Raw genomic sequence first — 15,490 nt, forward strand, 5'->3', positions numbered from 1 at the left:
GGGGGTCGACTCCGTGTAGACCATGTCACGGGTGCACAAAAAGCAAAAACGACGTGCAACAACAGCAGCAAGGCACGTTTTAGCATCCACCCCCCAAAGAAAAACGTGACCGCACACCAGGGACACGGAAGAGCAGAGAACCAAAGGATGACGCGAAGAGAGGAGGTACACAGAAAAGAAACGGCGCATAGTAGAGAGCATTGGGGAAAGGGGGGAAGAAGAAGCCCCCGTGTTCCTCGGGGATATGAGACGCGACTACCCGCCGCCCCTCCTCCCAGTCAGTGCTGCAGCACTGCCGCGCTGACGCTGTTCCTCGTCTTGGTTTGATCGGTTTCCATGTTCTCCCCCAAAGTCAGTCTTACGCTTTGCGGGGTAAAAAGAAAACAGCAGCAAAGGCTCCCCCCTTCGAACTCAGACTGCTCATAAGAGAGCCTGGGGAAGGAAAAGGGGAGGTGGGGGTGAGCTGTAGGCGCGCAATATTGGGAATCCACCAGGCGGCATTCGCGAAGAGCCGATATAACGGAGATCAGCAAGAGGCACACATAAGGCCACTCTCTCGTCATCTCCGCAAACGTGCAGAAAGTTGTCGTGAGTCTTCTTTAATCGGGCCACGCGAGAGGATCCCCGCTTTCTTTTTTTTTTGAGGAGGTCTTGGAGGCTCAGTACATTATAGTCCGACATAGATGATGGCGTGCCTCACCAGGGAACATAGAACGCCCCACATACCACAAGGCGTAGTCGAGGTGATTCACGTTGCACGACCTAATCACGGGTAGCTGTACCGGGGCCCCTGGCACCCCGGATGCCGTGGCGCCCGCTCCCCTTTGAAACAAAGATGGCCTCTGCGATGCGGCGTTGATAAACTCCAAGAGACGGTCCGCGGCGACCAAGGTCGCCACACGGATCGACACCTCCTCTGCCGATCCCGGCGATAGAAGGACGTGACGGTCCACGACGCGAGCAAGGTGGTCGTCGTACAAGAGTAGTCCTGCTGCCCGCAACGTCTTGGGAATTTGGTAATCGCAGCAGATGGAGAGCTTCGTGTGGTCAGAGAAGACGCCCGAGACGGGCGAGCACGAATCTGTTAAGCGGGTTCTGGCGTCGGAATGTGTGAAGCGAGCGGCTCGCTCCGTCAACCAGGAGTCTTTCCGTTCGGAAGGTGAAACACCGGACACAGTTGATTTTGCAGAAGCTTCGATGGCCCCTTGGTACCGCCACAAATCAGGAAGCGCTTGCTCTATCGCCAACGCCGTCAGTTGGCTGAGCTTCAACACTGGCACAGCAGATACCGATGGTGCCGTCTCGCCAGAATTCGCACCGAAGCAATGAGAGCTGTCACCAGGCACATACGCGAAGTCGCAGTAGCGCGGGTGAAGGTGTACAAGCGCCGGCACAAACCCGCGGGACGTCGTAGAAACCCCCGCTCCCTCGGGTGCAAACATGAACCCCCCACACTCGCGAAGAAGAGCGTGGTAGGACGTTTGACGGACATTGAAGGCATCGGCAAGAGAGAGTAGCAGCTCAACACGCTCGCGAGTGCACGGCATCCACAATGGGGTAATGCCATCTTCTTCGCAACCGAGGAAACACACACGCAACGCGCTCATCGCAGCCTCTGTATCCCCGTGAAAGCGCTGAAGGAAGTTTGGATCATACCATGGAATGTGGTGCACCTCCACGGCTCGGTGGAGGAGATACATCATCGCTGCGGAGCCACGCAACAGCGTCACGGGGGCGTCGGGGGACTTTGGAAGTGTGTTCTGCTCCTTCAGCGCCGTGCTCGACGGCTCAACGAACACTCCTGGGACGGAAGCACTGACAGTAGCGCCCCCTTTCACCGACGCTGAGTCCCTACTAAACGGCTCAACAACGGCGTAAAACCCTGCAAAATTTGTCACCTCCTCCCCTACGCTTGCGGTGACGCATTCACCAGCGCTGCGCGGTACCTCAGCCCAATGGCAGAAGTCGATGGCCACCATCATACCAAGATAGTTGACCACTGCCGCTTCTTCATACCGCAGCGACTCGGGTACACTTAGTAGCCAGTGATCCGTGATTGCAGAGGAGCGTCTTGGCACATTTTCGACGATTTTGGGATCCTTCGTGTACAACTGCTCTTGAATAGAGTGAAAAATACTGTTCAGCACGTCCGAGCGCTGTTGGTAGAGACATGGGGCTACCGGTGGCACAGTGGCGTGGAGAATGGTGACAGGCACATCGGAGCACTGGCCGTAAAGACGCTGAATGGTGCTGCGCACAGACTCACCCGTGTAAGAGGATGGTACGGCATGCACCATATATGTGTGGAGGGGGAGGGGGAGGGGGGGCAGTGAGACTAAGGATAGAACGACAACGGGACGGTGCACGAAAGGAGGGCCCCCTCTTGTTGCAGCGAGCCACCAAGTAGAGGGAGAGAAAAACGAGGAGAGTGGGATACAGAAAAGCAAAGTACGCGCAAGATGGCAATCTGGGGCAGACTTTGTGAACAAGCTTTAACGCGCACACAGATGTCAAAGCAAAACGCGTGAGCACAGCACAGAACGTGGGCGGGGCGGGGGGAAGTGTGCCACATGGAAGGCGAAAATCGAGTATAGCTGAATGTCCCCGTCCGAGGCCAACAAAAAGAGTAGCTACTCACACGCACATCTATGCGTTCGCTGAACTCTTAAATAAACGACGGGCGCTTCGAGCTTTCCATTTGTTGTGGCATTTGCGCTCCTGTGAATTTGGTGCGTATGTGTGGGGGGAGGGGGACTTGTGGGTTGGTTTGTTCGCCTCAGCTACTTGCGCACGCCATAGCCGAGGGAGACACCCAAAGGAGAAGCGATGCGAGAGAGAGAAAGGGTGGGAGAAATCTTGCTCCCCCCCCTCCTCCCATTCACAGAGAGAGAGACCGAAAAAGCAGATTATGTACATTGTCATCTCCTCGACTTTCTATTTGCCCCTAGCACGTGGTGCCATCATAGTTCGGATGTATCTGATCTCTCAAAGGTCGTGCAAACGGTGTGGAGAAAAAAGTGCTCGGGGGGCAGAGGACGCTGCTGGCCTCTGCCCCTACCTCGTCGGGACAGGCTCGCGCGCAGATGGATGAACTAGACCACGCAGCACGCTCACAGACCTGCGATACACACCCTCACTGATTAAAACATCTGCTCGATCCGCGTACTCTTGCAAGAGCAGCCGCTCCACTGCATTCCACCATTCCTTTGGAGAGAGACTTGTGCGCGTGGGTACCGACAGCGAGGTCGACGGAGTGATTCCTGGAGACCCATTGGCCAGATCGGATGCGCCTACGGCGGCATTGCGAAACCGTATGACAGCACTAGTGACTTGGTTTTTCCGCATTCCCGATGACGTGAAATCCTGCAAGAGATAAGATGAGGTGCCAGGAAGAAGGTGCGATTGAAGACGTCGTCGCACCCGCATCGTCGCTGAGGGTGACAACGATAGGTTGTCAGTGTCGCTTGCCGCGTTGGCTCCAAGACGCATATCGCCCTGCTCAGCACCGACGGTCAAGAAAGCATCGACGCGCATAGATTGAATAAACTGGGACCAGTAAGAACCTACCTCGTCTGCGCCGGTGGCCAACCGCAGGCTCCGCTCGGCAGCGTACGCAATGCTTGCTGGGATCCCCTGCTGTAAACGTGTGTATGATTCCGCAGGCATGGGATCAGGAAAGCTCGAACGCTGCTTGAGATTACCAGGGGGCGAGTAAAGCGCCTCAGTCGAAGCATTTGCGAATCCTTCGCGCATGAATCGTGCCGCTGGCGTTCTAGGCAGAAGCGATGGTGTGAACAGGGGCGCATCCCCCTGTGAGGGCCTCTGGCTCCGTGTGCGCGCGGCAGCCTCGAGGTGGCACTTGTGCTCCTCCAGTACCACAGGCAGCAGTGAGTGAGCTGCAGCGCGGCGATCCTGCACTGCCCCAACAAAGCACCGATGCAGCTCCGCAGAGGCGCATGTGACGCGGCCGGCCGGCATGGGTATACACGCCTTCATGCCTACGGTGGTGGTGAAAAGGGACAAGTCTGCATCTCCTCGGGCCACGCCTTGGTAGTGAAGGCCGAAAGTCAAAAGCGGAGCAACGAGAGGTGCAGACAAGTAGCCGTGCGTGTGCAGCTCTCGTACCATTGCCAGGGTGCTATTTCGGATGTTGTGGAGATGCTGCGCGGCGCAGTGTCCACTTGCATCGACGCTACTCGGCTGTCGCAGATATGTCAAGGCCGCTGCAAAGGCCTTACTATAGCTCAGCGAGTAGGCATCACTGCCCATAGACTCAGTCGGTACCACCTGAACCTGGTGGGCAAACAGAAGCCGCGCCTCGGCCTCGGCCTTGGACGGTCTCGCTGCGCCGTGTGCCATGCGTCGCTCAGCTGCAGCGCAGATGAGAACTGGTGAAGCACCTTGCAGCGAGGAAAACCCAGCTGCCTCGCTGAGAAGCTGCCGCTCCTCCGCCGAAAACAAGAGATAAAACTCAATCAGCCGCAAAGATGCGTCGATACCAAAGCGGCCTTCGTCCTCTCCATCGCCAGCACGACAGCTGTCACTGTCCTTCACCAGAAGGTTCGGATCGCCTGGTATGGGTGAACCCCATCCGCGGATGTTTTCCATTACGGTGGTGGCGGTGGCAAAAGACGGCGAAGTCCTTGGCTGTAGTGCTGACGCACCGGTTTCACGGCCCTGCACAGCAGCATCGCTGCAGAGCGTACCTGAATGACCTAGATTGCTGGTGCGTTGTGCCGAGGGTGACCCGGCCTCTGGGCTCGCACGTGGACTCTCAGCCGGCAGAAAGCCGCACTGCTGGAAGAGAGGGATTCGCCGGATTAGCAAGCCGCTGTCCCATATGGCCGGATCATTAAAGAAAGCCTGGTGACAACGGACCATGAAGACCAGGTGCAGCCGCAACAGATCGCGACGCTCCACAGCCTCGTGACGGCACAGCATTTCGCGCATGTTTCGGTCGTTGATTTGCCGAATCGACGCCGCATACTTTGGCGCTCTCTGCCACGCCCGCTCGAGTACGTGTACGGCAGCCCGCTGAGATGATTTCACTCGACGCACTTCCGCAAGGCGACTGCTCTCGCACATCCGCAGAGACGCCTGTATGGAGCAAAGATGAGCGTCCAGCTCAGCGCCGCGATGAGGACAGTGTTCGCGGGCGAGTAGCACCCTGCTCTGCAGAGAGAGGCGTTGATCTCGAGACCAGCGCATCTGCACCCAACCTCTGAGAGCAGTCTGTATGACCCGCTTGGCTGCTCGTGCACGCAACTCCTCAACTCGCTTTTCTCGGTAGAGCTCTGCACGAAGGCGGTGCAAAAACCGTGTCTCAAACTGAGGAGCGGCCTCGGCATCTAAATTGTCATCTTTCACGTGGTCACACATCCCTGGTGTGGGAGACTCCACAGGGATAACCTCTCGCAGGTAGCGGTGCAACAAGAACCAGCGCGCTGCTCGCTGCAACCGGTTGAGAGCCACCTCCTTGGAAAGACGCCTCACCGCACGGAGGCTGCGCGGCGAGCGCGACACGGCGGTGGGCATCGTCGAGGAAGCGCGGTGGCGACGAGCAGAACGTAAACCAGCAGCAGGAGTGCCATTTCGACGACCTGCAGGAGAGCGCACCTTTCGCGATCTGAGAGACTGGGTAGGCGCTGCCCGTGCACCCTTCTGAGAAGGGTCAGGAACCCCTTTCGGGCGCGGGCGAGTGCCCGGGGGCGATGAGGGAGATGCTAAGGCGGCGCCAGGCATTTCTGGAGGCCGGCGCGACGAGGGGCTTGCAGCCACGGCGGCGTGAAGAGAGCCGCGGCCTTGCACGTTAGGGGTACGATTATCGGACAACGGACGGCTGGAAGCGCCTTTCCGGTTAGCAGGGCTCCGTTCTCGCGGTCGGGAAGCCGCCACGGCAGAGAATGACATCACGTCATCCGCAAATCCGTATTAGCAGTGAGTAGTGCGAGCACGTGATGTGGACAGCAGTCGTGGCGAGCCGGGCGGGGAAGGGGGGAGTCAACAGAAAGGCTTTGCGTCTGGCCCTCACTCTGCCGAATAGGTCAAAAAATATGGAATGAGAAACGTGACGAATAAGTGAAGCTGAGTAAAGAAGTGACACAAAGCTGCATGAGAGGGAGAAAACACCTCCGCATTTACTCATGCGTGTGTGTGTGTGTGTGTGGGGGGAGAAGGAGAGAGAAGGAGTGAGGGAAGGGGTTGCTTTTGAACCGCCACGACTTCGAGACGCGTAAAAGAAAAAAACACGCATCTACTCGCCACTTGACACATCCTGTTCCCGCGTTTGTTTTCCCATTTGTATCGAGCGGCAGGGCTCTCCGAGTCCCCCGAATTGGGGGGGGGGGGGAACACACACATGCACCGTAAATGCTGCACAGTGCTGCACGAGTATACCGAGTTTGTCCATCATTATGTTATCGTTTCGCACCAATGCTTTGTGAAGAACGCTACAATGTCGCCTCAGAGACAACACACAACACACACGGAAATGAAGAGGGAGAAAAGCAGCTCATGCAACCGCGTGAGCTCCCTGAATGGTCCGTGCCACCGACCCATGGAAACACATCAAAACCCGTTTGAAGTTGACACGCACAACAGTCACAGCCTCAGCGTTCCGTTTGGAAACTGGGTATCGCCATAGCTCCCGAGGGCGTAGATGGGGGCTGCGAAGGGCTCGTAGTCTGAGTAACACTTCTGAAACACTGTGTCCACCGCGCGTTCCGAGAAGCCGCGACACACCGGATTGCGATCCACCGCAACAGTTGCACGGCGGCGAACGCACTTCTGCCCGCCCTCAAAAAAGTTGAAGCGGCCTTTTTGTGCCTCTTGACCGACGAAGCAGTCACCGCTAAGACGTGCCGCGCGGATCTCGCTGCAGGCCTGATGCACGCAATCGGAGCTCTCAATCCTACCGCGCGCATCGTCGAAGGCATGCACCAGCTCATGGCGTATGTTGCGCTCTACCTGCTCCAGTACCGGCAGCTGCGATGCCACGAGAAGACGTTCCAGCTGTGATGGCACCGAAGTACTAAGCGGCGCAGGCGCCGCCGACGCAGCGTCCACTGACGTCGACAGCGACGAGGTTGTGCGCTCGTTGAGCTCCTTGTCATTCTTTAGAAACGCGTTCGCACGCTTTGTGTTGAAAAGATGGACGAGGTGTTCCTCCAGCAGCACCACATCTTTGGCTCGGCAGTCGGGCCGGGCGGTCCTCCACATATACCCCGCAAACACGCGATCTGGGGTAAGCCCCGTCGCGGCGCCGGGAAAGGCTCTATCACGTGGGGCGAGGGGGAGGCATTTGATGCGGTCGCGGAGGAAGGGCTTGCCGGTGACCCCTTCTATACTCTGAATCAAGTACTGGACCGTGTTCACATTTCGCAGGACGTAGTCCACTGCGGACTCGCAAACCTCGTGCGCGCTGTAGAGCGCCTCGACGTGTTTCACCTCCTGCGGGTCCTCTTGCGCCGCCGCTGCATCAGCACCAGCTGCCGCAGAGAACAGGGAGAGCAAGCTCATAGAATCTTACGAGAGAGTGGTGGATGTGTGTGTGTGTTAGAGGTCATGGAAGTGGGTCAGGGAATGAGTGGAGCCAGCCTCAACGAGAACCACAAAACGGAAGCGCTCAAGGCCGCGTCGCTGCGCTGCGCTGGGCAAGACGCACGAGCAGTGGAACAGAAGACGACAGCGATGTCAAAAGGTGACATTGCAAACCAAAGACAAGGAAGCTCGGGAGATCGAGACGCCGGATAAGGACATTGAGCAGGGGGGGGTAAAGGGGAATATCTGGCAACGCTTCATATTCGTCGATTTCGCCGAGACCGCATGCCGTACCACTTCTTCACACGATTCGGGGAGATTGACACCCGACAAGTCCACAGTTCTCTTGATGGACCATTTTTTTTTGAGGTGTGCCTGGGTGCACATGCACCAAAACACACCCAATACGTCCGTGCACAGATGCAGGAGTTCGACGAGCGAGTGGCCCTCGCTTCCAAACCAACTTTGCTTAGCGCTTCACTGATTTTCATTCTTTTCTGAATTGGTCCCTTCGTGGAAAGCTGAAGAATACGCACACACGCACATGGGCGTTATCCCTATTTATGGTGACAACAATCGATGCATATTCACTAATAAAAAAAAGGGGGGAAGAAACAAAAATAAAATGCTACGTAACAAACACACACACACACACACTTGGATAGAGAGCAAGAAAAAAGGCTGAAAAATAACTGCCAACCATCACAAGATGGTCAGAAGAGGAGAACAGACTGACCGGCCCACAAAACCTGCAAACTCACACCACCAAAAATAAAAAACTAAAATAAATTGGAGAGAAGCATAAAGTACGAAAAATAAAGCAAAACTGAGAAAAGAGAAACAGCTGGAATTGGGGGAGTGAAATGGTGAGGGGTACCCCCCCCCCTTGGCATCACGGGCAACATCAAATGAAGAGGAGGCAGGGTGAACAAAGGAGTCAGTGGAGAGGCACTACGAAAAATAAACAAATGAGCAACCAAAGAAACGACGGTCCCGAAGCAACTTTGTAAGGGGAAAAAAAAAGAAGCGCTTCGAGAATGAACGTACACATCTCCCATCGAGGGTGCGTACCTACACACGCCAGCGCGCAGTAGTGCACGCGAAGCCAATGCAAAACCTACCGTTTCCATAATGGCAAAGAAAAATGAGAAGCCATAGGGGGATGTTTGGTATCCTCGCCATGTGCCCCTCTTGCTCAGCTCTACGCTGATGGTTCAGACATTGAAGAGGGGCAGAGTTCATGTGGCTTTCCCCTCTCCCTTATGTTGGGTTGAAGTTAAGCGGGCCCCCTGAGCAACACTCACCGCACATCATTCATGCAGGCTGCTCTCCCCCCCCCCCGCCTCACTCACCTCCCCTCATTTCCTACATCTGAAGAGACCACAACGGTACCGTCAGCAGTCTGGTCAAGTCGAAGCGTTGCACGAGCCTGTCGAGCTTCGCGCCTTCGCTGGAGAGAAAAGCTACAGGGGGGGGGATGTTGATGAGAAACTCAACAGTGTGACGCTGCAACACACACACACAAACGCACACACTCTCTTTGTCTCGAAATCAAAAAGCACAAATTATGATGGTTTTTTTTCTTTGTTCTACTTGCCTCGCACAGGGGTGCTAGCACCGCTTACTTCCTGTGCCTTTCTTTTTTTTTCCTATTCCTGTCTGGTAAAAAAAAAAGTTAAGGACGAGACGCACGCACACATAAAAGGTTTAAAAAGCACAAGAGCGAAAGAGGAAACGAGGGAGAAAAGAAGCGTGTCCTGGAGACTCTCGGCATACAGCACACTCTTGCTGCTCTGCAAGGGGGTTTCCCTTTCGCTCCTAGGCCCTCAAAAACTGGTCGTCTACGCGTCTGATCTCGCGCCATTGAGAGACAGCTTGGAGAGGGGATGGGGAGGAGGGGGGTCAAAGGAGGAAGTGTGAATAAAGCAGGAGATAAGGTACTTGTTACTAACAAAATATAGACATTTGCGCGTGTGCAGGTGTGTGTGCGTGCGTGACTCCTCTAGTAATAAAAAGCTATGGGGGGAAACAACAACCGGTAAAAAAAATCGGATTATGGAATCCATTAATGATAAACACACAAAAGACGCGCGGCAAAGCGGAAGCAAAGCAAGGGAGGGAGGAGAGTAAGCCGCAGTGGTGGGAAAGAGGAGAAGCCACTGTAAATAGAAGCGCGCAGGGGGGGTGACAGCGACAGATATCTACCAATGGAAACGCAGAGTGTGAAGAGGCGAGTACCGGGGCGATGTAACCTCCTCCTCTTCACATCTCCTCGTACAACGGCGGCAAATGGGCGCAAGTACACACACACACACAAGCGGAGACGCATGATCAAAAATGACCCGCTCAAGAGCGGCAAAAAAAAAAACTGGAAAGGGAAAGGGAAAGGGAAGGTATAACCACTGAGGTGTGTGGGCGTGAGTGGTCAAGTAAGCGCCGTGCAGAAAAGACAAAAGCAGTGCATCAGCGCGCAGCATATTACAAAAAAAAAAAAGCGGTACGGCGGAGAGGCCTACGTCCACCCCCCCCGCCCTCTCCCACTCCGCGTGCTACCACTACCACCATCGCAATCTCGGCGTCCTTTTCACCCGCCTCTCCACACCCATTGATGGCCTTTTACTTCATTTTTTCGATGGAACGGGGGTTGTCACTCTCTGCTATCTGTGTGTGTGCAGTGCCTTCATTTCATATGCTCAGAACCGCGCAAACTGCATCCATTCACTGTCGTTTATGTTGTTGTTTGTCGTTTGGTATGAAGTGAAGAACCCTGCGTACTTGCTGGGAAACATCGTCGCTGGGAATACCCCGGTGCTGTCACCACCACTGCTATGACTACGGATTGGCCCTGTCGGCTGCGATCCGCCACTGCTCTCGTTGTTTTGTGCCGACTGCATCACTACGCCGACAATACGACGCAGCTTCTCGAGGTTTTCCTCGCTGTCCTCTTCGCAGTCGTCGTCTAAGAGGGAAGAGGTGCTGAAAAAACTACTATAGTCCACCGGCTGGGACCCCTTGGTACCAGCAAAGCGGCTACCTGTCACCATTTCCAATGCATTGAACTCGTCCGCGGTCTTGCTCTCCGTTGTGAGAGAATCCTTTCCATCTTTGCCATCACGCTTAAACAAAGCACTGATGAATTCACGCACATTTTTCGATGTGCGCACCTCCTCGCTCTGTCCTTGTCGCGTAGCCGGACTCGAGATGGACTTGGTGAACTCTGTTGACAGCGGCGATGACGACTGCTCTGAGGGCCTCGGTAGGCTGATCCTCTCTGGTTCGATGTGAGCAAGTTTGGAGTGTTCCGCTCCCCGGGCGGAGGAAATGGCGTTCGCTGTGCTCGGCACCAGGTCGGCAGGCTTGGCCGACATCACCGGCGCCTCCTGCTCCGGTTTCGACCCTGACACGACAACCGTAGGCGCCTCCTCGCCAACTGGCACCAGCGGATGGGCCACTGCCCTGGAACCGCGATGCGTAGATTGTTCCATCCCGGTTGCTTCCTTCTCACGGCTGCTGCCGACATCATTGCGCAGGGGACTTGCTGTGAGAGGCTTTGGTGGCACTGGAACCGACGTCGCGGCTAGTGTTGTGGTGGAAGAAGGGGTCTGCAAGCCGAAGCTGCCCGGTTGTGTCGAGAGAATTGGAGCTGGTGGCACGTTTTGAAAAGCCTCCAAAGTCGGCACACTGTTGCGGAAACGAGAAGTGAAAGAAAGATCGCTCCACAGCGGCTTCGGAGCGCGGCTACAAGCGGAGTCGATGGAGGCTGGTGGGGCAAGCTGCCGTACAGATGCCGCCGATGTCCTCCGAGGCAAGGGGACACTGTTAAACGCGTTCCACGTGTCACTGCCGAGTGCCATGGGACGCGGCGGCTCTCGGCGGGGAGCCGCAGGGAAGCAAGCCTCTACCGCGTCCAGCCTTGAGATGTTCTCTACGGACAGCTGCGCATCCACAGGGAGGGCACGCCTCGGTGGGGTATCGAGGGCATCTAATGCATTGGAGAGCGTAGAGGCCCGCGCGCAAGCCACAGAGCTCGCCTGCTGTGACATCACATTAGACGGCGCCGTGCTCAAAGAGCCGCCGTAGAAGAGGCTGAGAAAGCCTTTTTTTGCTGCTGGCATAGGAGTGTCGATGGCAGCCGGAGCTGCGAGAGAACGGGCAGAAGAAGCCCCCATAGCTACTGGCGCCGGTGGCGCAGGGACGCGGCGGGCTGCAGCTACATGTTGATTCGTAGAAAAAGAAGCCGTCCAGTCCGGGTTCCCGACAAGGTGCAAATGGGAAAATGCACCGGGGTTTGAAGTGGAGGGGTCTGTTCCTAACGGGACCGCAGAGGGGATGTGAAAGCTCAGGTCGTTCATGAAGAGGGCCGTTCAGTTGATAAAGCGAGGCGCTTCGGGGGGAGGGAAGAGGGAGGGGAGGGGAGGGGAGAGATCCACCAAAAGGAAACCTGGGGTGAATTGAGCGGCGAAAAGCCGGCAGCGGAAAAAAAAACTTCACGCTGCAGGGGGAGGGGGAGAGAGGGGAAGGGAAACAGAGGAGGAGTAGTGAGCAGTACGCCAAAGCCAGCAACGGAAAGAAGTCCCCCTTCGAAGTAGTGGGGAAAACAAAATAAAATAGTGCCGGGAAAAAAAGATTGGAAATCAGCAACGGGGGGGAGGGGGAGGGGGAATCACCAAGAGGCGCTAACGACGACGACAAACGGGGTTTTGGAAAAAAAAAAGGTAAGGAAATGAACGAAGCTGTGATTATTGTAAGTGGCGGGTGTAGTTGGGTAAACACACAAACCAACAAAAAAAAAGAGAGGGAGAGGGAGAAGAAACGAAACAGACGCGTGCAAGTCCTCAGAACGAAAGCGTCAAAAAAAAAGTCTTGGAATGGGATCAGAACTACTACAATTTGAACGGTCAACGCTTTCGTCTCTACCGTTTTGCTTTTCTTCGCCCTGCCTATGCGTCACGCAATGCCGGGGGCTGTTAATAAAAATGCGAATGCCTATACAAGATTCGTAGACACGAGCCCACGCTCCAGTGTCACCAAACACTTTGTCTGTGTGTGCAGCTGCCCGTTTGGTCCTTTGCAGCTGTGCTTTATGCGCGAGCGAGAAGCCTCCTTAGTTTTATTGGATGCCTGCAATCAGATACGATCCTTGGTCTAGTGTGATTTGAAAAGAGGAAACGATAAACGACGACAACCAAAATTTCTTGTTTTATGTGTAAAGCGGAGAGGGGGGGGAGAAGATCAACCAAGAACGCCTCTCTTGTTCCCCTTTTTTCCCCTCCCGGGTGCTTTCGTCTCTGGAAGAAGTGCTAAGAAGTGATGTAAACAACTAGTGCGCGGTGGTGTGTGTGCGTGTGTACGAATCAATGATATGTGCTCGTAGCCAAGGCGATGAAAGGAGGAGTGATAAAGAAGAAAAAAAAAACTGACACTCACGTGAAAGTGTGATAAGGCTACTCGAATACGATGATGTGTCTCGATTTGAGTGTTGCTGCAGGTGGAAAAAGGTGCGAGGAAATGCAGAACGAAGAGGGAAGGCAAGGAGGGAACGGCAAAAAGAGAGAGGGTGTGGTGGCCAACGGACATATATGGTGGTCACCAAAGAAACGCACAATGAGTGAAGCATCATGGAACCCATTCGGGAAAGGCTGACGCTGAAGAAGCGCGTGCACAGAGACACTGCTTGCTAAGATTGGTAACTCTTTACGGAGCTCCTCCGCAATGCATTTCTGATGATTGTGATAAGCGGATAGGTGCTCCAACAAGTGAAAGGGTGAGTTGAACCACTCTGGGGGCGAAAAAACACACGTTTGGAGGTAGAATTGAAGACAAGGTAGCCGTGTCAGAAAGCAATCATGTACATGAGAGTGAACCATGTGAGCCACTGTTGCGGCGGTTCTCTCCCCTTTGATTGAATGCCAGAGAACGGGGGCGGGGCGAGGCGGGCCCTCACCCAGGAAGCGGGGGATTGCTGGTCATAATCCAAAATTGGGCACGCAACGAGCAGCTTTGTCTGGTGACGGTGCCGTGTACGGAAGAGTGCGTGCTTCGGTGGCTGGGGGGGCACCAGCCTCCACATGACATATGCTCCCCTGCGTGACGCTCTATCGTTCTGGGGAGGAAGGGGGGGAGGGAGGGAGGGAAGGAGTCGTGGGGGGTCATTAAAACCACGCCCAAACGTGAAACACCTGGATAAAAACGTCTCCACCAACCCCCCCCCCCGCGCCAGGGGCACCACTGGTGGACAATTCGACACGTATTGAATTCATCCAGTGGGTGGGCGTTCCCTCACGCTAAGAAGCCTGAGTTCGCCCACTCCGCTGCAGCGGCGCTGTTCGTGGGCTTTGCTTCATCCCAGGGGCCGTTGATTTGGTTTTTTACGCTGCTGTGAAGGCGCACAAACAACCATGGAATACCGAACGAGATCATCAGCACTGTTACGGTGTATAAGAATGCCAGAATCGGGATCTGGATCAGGCATACAATGGCCACAACAACGAGGGCGAAGGTGATGGTGATATGCGAGGTAGCGGAATAGTGCTTGATGAGGTGGCGCACGATCGGGGAGAGCGAGAAGCACATAATACCAAAGCAGATGAGGGCCCCGCTCGCCAACGGGCTGGAGATGCGCGAGGCCATAAGGACCACACAGCAGATCGCCATGTTAACGGACAAGTTGGGGTCGAAGCGTCGCGTGTAGGCATTCAGGTAGCTGTAGTCGCTCAAAAGCACGTGCAGGGACATGGTGAGGATCGACAGGGTCATAATCGTGTCGTCGCTATAAGTGACCGTAAGGGTGCTCAGGATAGGACTGAGCACGGTGAGCATCGTGACAAGACTGACCACCTGCCTGGCAAAGTTCCACGCGTGAAAGAGCCACCGCGACGGTGGCCGCGATGGGGGTAGACCGCGCGTACTTGGACTAGCAGATCGCTTCGCCGTTGCCTTGAAGTCGTCTTGGTGGCACTGGTAAAAGACGTAGCACACAAGCGCGGCGAGCACGCTCAGGACGTCGATGCAGACGAGCGAGTACTTACCTATGGAGTTTGTGAAGACACACATGAAGGCGTTGCAGAAAAGCACAACGATTGAAATCTCTTGTGTGATGGGGAGGGTGTTGATGACAACGCTTGCGTACTTGTAGCTCTTGATGTCCTTATTTTGGCTCAGCTGCTCCAGAAACTGCTGTGGATCGACGTAGTTGTCCTCAAAAGGTTGTCGCTCGTACAGCACCTTACGCCATGGCGGGACACCGTGGGCTATGATCGGCTTAGAGGACACGCACTCGGGGAGAACCTCTTGTGAATCCTCGTCTTTTGCGTCGGATGAGCGGCGATCATCGTTCCCGCTCACTGTCGCGCTGCTTCCCTCCCTCGTCGACGCTGCGATGGGCCCTGCTTCGAGCGACTGCTGCGATGAGTCGGAGGTTTTGGTTAAGGACTGCTGTGACATAATAGCAAAGTCGGGACCGTTCCGGGTGGCAGAAGACAGCAAAAGCAGTAACACAGGAAGATGGAGGTGAATTTTTGTTTAAAAGTCTTAAATATGAAGAATGTCTCCTGCGATGGTAGAGTTCGGAGGGCGGCGGCGAAGAAATGGGTGACGTTGCGCTAACAGGAGCTGCGCTGTTGTTTCCTCAATCAACCCGCCCGTTTGTGCCTGTGTATGTATGACCGTGGACGGAGAGGAGGGGGGGGGGGAGGGGGGCCTACCTCTCCTGAAAGGCGCTTTGCACGCACAGTGGAAAAGCGGGAGACAATGTTTTGGGACCGTGCGGTGCGGTAGCTGCAAAAAAAAAAGAGGGGGGAGACGGCGCCAGATAACGAACTACTGAGAAAACAGTGAAGCGAGGCATGCAGCTAAGATGCAATTAAAAGCAAGAGAACATACATAGTGTTCACCCTATCATGCACCAAGACACCACGCTAGAGGGCGCAGGTGCTCCAAAGCAACGCCCTCC

General features: G+C 55.3%; 5 protein-coding genes across 5 annotated transcripts; all 5 read right to left on the minus strand.

Moving 5' to 3' along the window:
- Nucleotides 1-659: 659 nt before the first annotated feature.
- Nucleotides 660-2,297, minus strand: JKF63_00158 (uncharacterized protein; the record flags this gene model as incomplete). Its single annotated transcript, XM_067896210.1, has 1 exon — nucleotides 660-2,297. The coding sequence occupies one exon, from the start codon at nucleotides 2,295-2,297 to the stop codon at nucleotides 660-662; it is 1,638 nt and encodes a 545-aa protein (XP_067752367.1).
- A 757-nt stretch (nucleotides 2,298-3,054) lies between these two features.
- Nucleotides 3,055-5,910, minus strand: JKF63_00159 (uncharacterized protein; the record flags this gene model as incomplete). Its single annotated transcript, XM_067896211.1, has 1 exon — nucleotides 3,055-5,910. One exon carries the CDS (start codon nucleotides 5,908-5,910, stop codon nucleotides 3,055-3,057), a length of 2,856 nt encoding a protein of 951 aa, XP_067752368.1.
- A 690-nt stretch (nucleotides 5,911-6,600) lies between these two features.
- On the minus strand, nucleotides 6,601-7,518 carry JKF63_00160 (uncharacterized protein; the record flags this gene model as incomplete). Its single annotated transcript, XM_067896212.1, has 1 exon — nucleotides 6,601-7,518. The coding sequence occupies one exon, from the start codon at nucleotides 7,516-7,518 to the stop codon at nucleotides 6,601-6,603; it is 918 nt and encodes a 305-aa protein (XP_067752369.1).
- Nucleotides 7,519-10,232: 2,714 nt separating this feature from the next.
- JKF63_00161 (uncharacterized protein) lies at nucleotides 10,233-11,891 on the minus strand (the record flags this gene model as incomplete). Its single annotated transcript, XM_067896213.1, has 1 exon — nucleotides 10,233-11,891. One exon carries the CDS (start codon nucleotides 11,889-11,891, stop codon nucleotides 10,233-10,235), a length of 1,659 nt encoding a protein of 552 aa, XP_067752370.1.
- A 1,927-nt stretch (nucleotides 11,892-13,818) lies between these two features.
- JKF63_00162 (uncharacterized protein) lies at nucleotides 13,819-14,982 on the minus strand (the record flags this gene model as incomplete). The annotated part of the gene is made up of 1 exon (XM_067896214.1): nucleotides 13,819-14,982. One exon carries the CDS (start codon nucleotides 14,980-14,982, stop codon nucleotides 13,819-13,821), a length of 1,164 nt encoding a protein of 387 aa, XP_067752371.1.
- Between the last annotated feature and the right edge of the window lie 508 nt (nucleotides 14,983-15,490).

This window comes from Porcisia hertigi, chromosome 36 (genome assembly GCF_017918235.1).
Source record: "Porcisia hertigi strain C119 chromosome 36, whole genome shotgun sequence".
Taxonomy (NCBI): domain Eukaryota; phylum Euglenozoa; class Kinetoplastea; order Trypanosomatida; family Trypanosomatidae; genus Porcisia; species Porcisia hertigi.